Source organism: Ostrea edulis, chromosome 1, assembly GCF_947568905.1.
Source record: "Ostrea edulis chromosome 1, xbOstEdul1.1, whole genome shotgun sequence".
Taxonomy (NCBI): Eukaryota; Metazoa; Mollusca; class Bivalvia; order Ostreida; family Ostreidae; genus Ostrea; species Ostrea edulis.
The window spans coordinates 25,319,864-25,321,277 of record NC_079164.1 but is presented as its reverse complement, the minus strand read 5'-3'; the positions used below and the strand labels follow the sequence as shown (position 1 = coordinate 25,321,277).

General features: G+C 34.9%; 1 protein-coding gene across 4 annotated transcripts in view; it reads right to left on the bottom strand.

Moving 5' to 3' along the window:
• Nucleotides 1-982: 982 nt before the first annotated feature.
• The window catches only part of LOC125663799 (lactose-binding lectin l-2-like), a 17,313-nt gene continuing 16,881 nt past the window's right edge, over nucleotides 983-1,414 (bottom strand). For all 4 annotated transcript variants that reach the window (XM_048896170.2, XM_048896167.2, XM_048896169.2 and 1 more), the window contains one exon: nucleotides 983-1,226. In XM_048896170.2, the coding sequence (XP_048752127.1) occupies nucleotides 1,000-1,226 (227 nt within the window). In that variant the 3' untranslated portion in view covers nucleotides 983-999. The remainder of the gene's footprint in view (nucleotides 1,227-1,414) is intronic.

The window sequence follows — 1,414 nt, the reverse complement described above, 5'->3', positions numbered from 1 at the left end:
CATGACCTTTTGCTTGGAATATTCATCAGAACCATCAGCCAGTCAGATTACGCCGTACAAACAATGGTGGTTGTTTAGACGGTTCCCGGCAATTCGTAAATAAGTTGCTGTAATCTCTCTCCAACGAAGTATATTCCACACTATAAAATTGTTTATTCTAACATAAGGAATTTTAAACTTTCGCAATAATGCTTAATCGATTCTGTTCATTCAAACAACAAATCGTACAACGTAAAATACACCCAAATTGAATTAATTGCAAAATGCGATTTATGTATGAATAGGTATGGGTACGATTTTAATAGTTTTCAAGATGGTTTACTTCATTAACGCGAGGAATAATATATTATAACGCCAGTTAACGTACACGGTGCATTGTGACGTCACATCTAGCTGCGATGTGTTTTCTTTTAAGGAGGTATGCTACAGCAGAGAAATTTGATGTAGATGAAGTGGAGGATATGTACAACAATATTTGAAGTTGAAAATTTTCAAATTTACTTTATTTTGTCAAAAAATACAGTTTTAGTAGAAAGTAATCTGAAAACAATTTAAAACCCCTGCTGGACTCGAACCTGCAACCTACAGTTCAGCAGTCGGTAATTTTTTTTTATTTTTTGCAGTCGGTATTCTAACCTACTGAGCTACTCGGCTAGGTATTTAAATGGAAAAGGAAAAGTCAAATATTGCTGATATCGATTTTTTCATCCATGTTTTTAAAGGAAGTCAGCCATTATGACGATGTAGAGTACTACCTTAAACCAAATTCTTCGAAATGTGAACACCGACGATTTTATTTGCGACGCACTAATTGGCTAATGTAAAGTTCAAATGAACATGACCCCGAGTCAGATCTTCTTACGCAGAGTATACGGCGCGGATCTAAGAAGTCTGATGTTAATTAGATTGACACAATATATCGTAGCTATTGAAAGTTTGCCTCAAAATTAAAAACAAAGTATATGCAATAAATAGGCAAGGGTGATAAAACAATTATATTTATTTGACAGATTTTTCACAAACAAATTTCATCGTCTTGTCACATCGGTTATCATTCCAAGCTTTTTTGCGACCTGTATGTTTGCTGAACTCTAAGCAATCTTCATTTTTAAGGGCATTGTTTGGTTCCCCAGTGTTCCAATCTGTAAAATTCAGTGGACTTCCAGATACCGCCCAAAACCACTTGCCCTCTGTTACATCATCAATTCCACCAGTCCAGTAATTATCTACAATGTAATCAGACGCTTTACCATGTATGTCATTATAAGATTTCTCCGTTCCAAATTCGATTAATATCTAGTCAGCATTTCACAAATTCTATGGTCGTTATAACAATCTAGTTTGCCAATACAACCTATCATTGGGTCAAATGCTGTCTGACTTGTATTGCTTATAGGAGTTTTAGACTAATCAT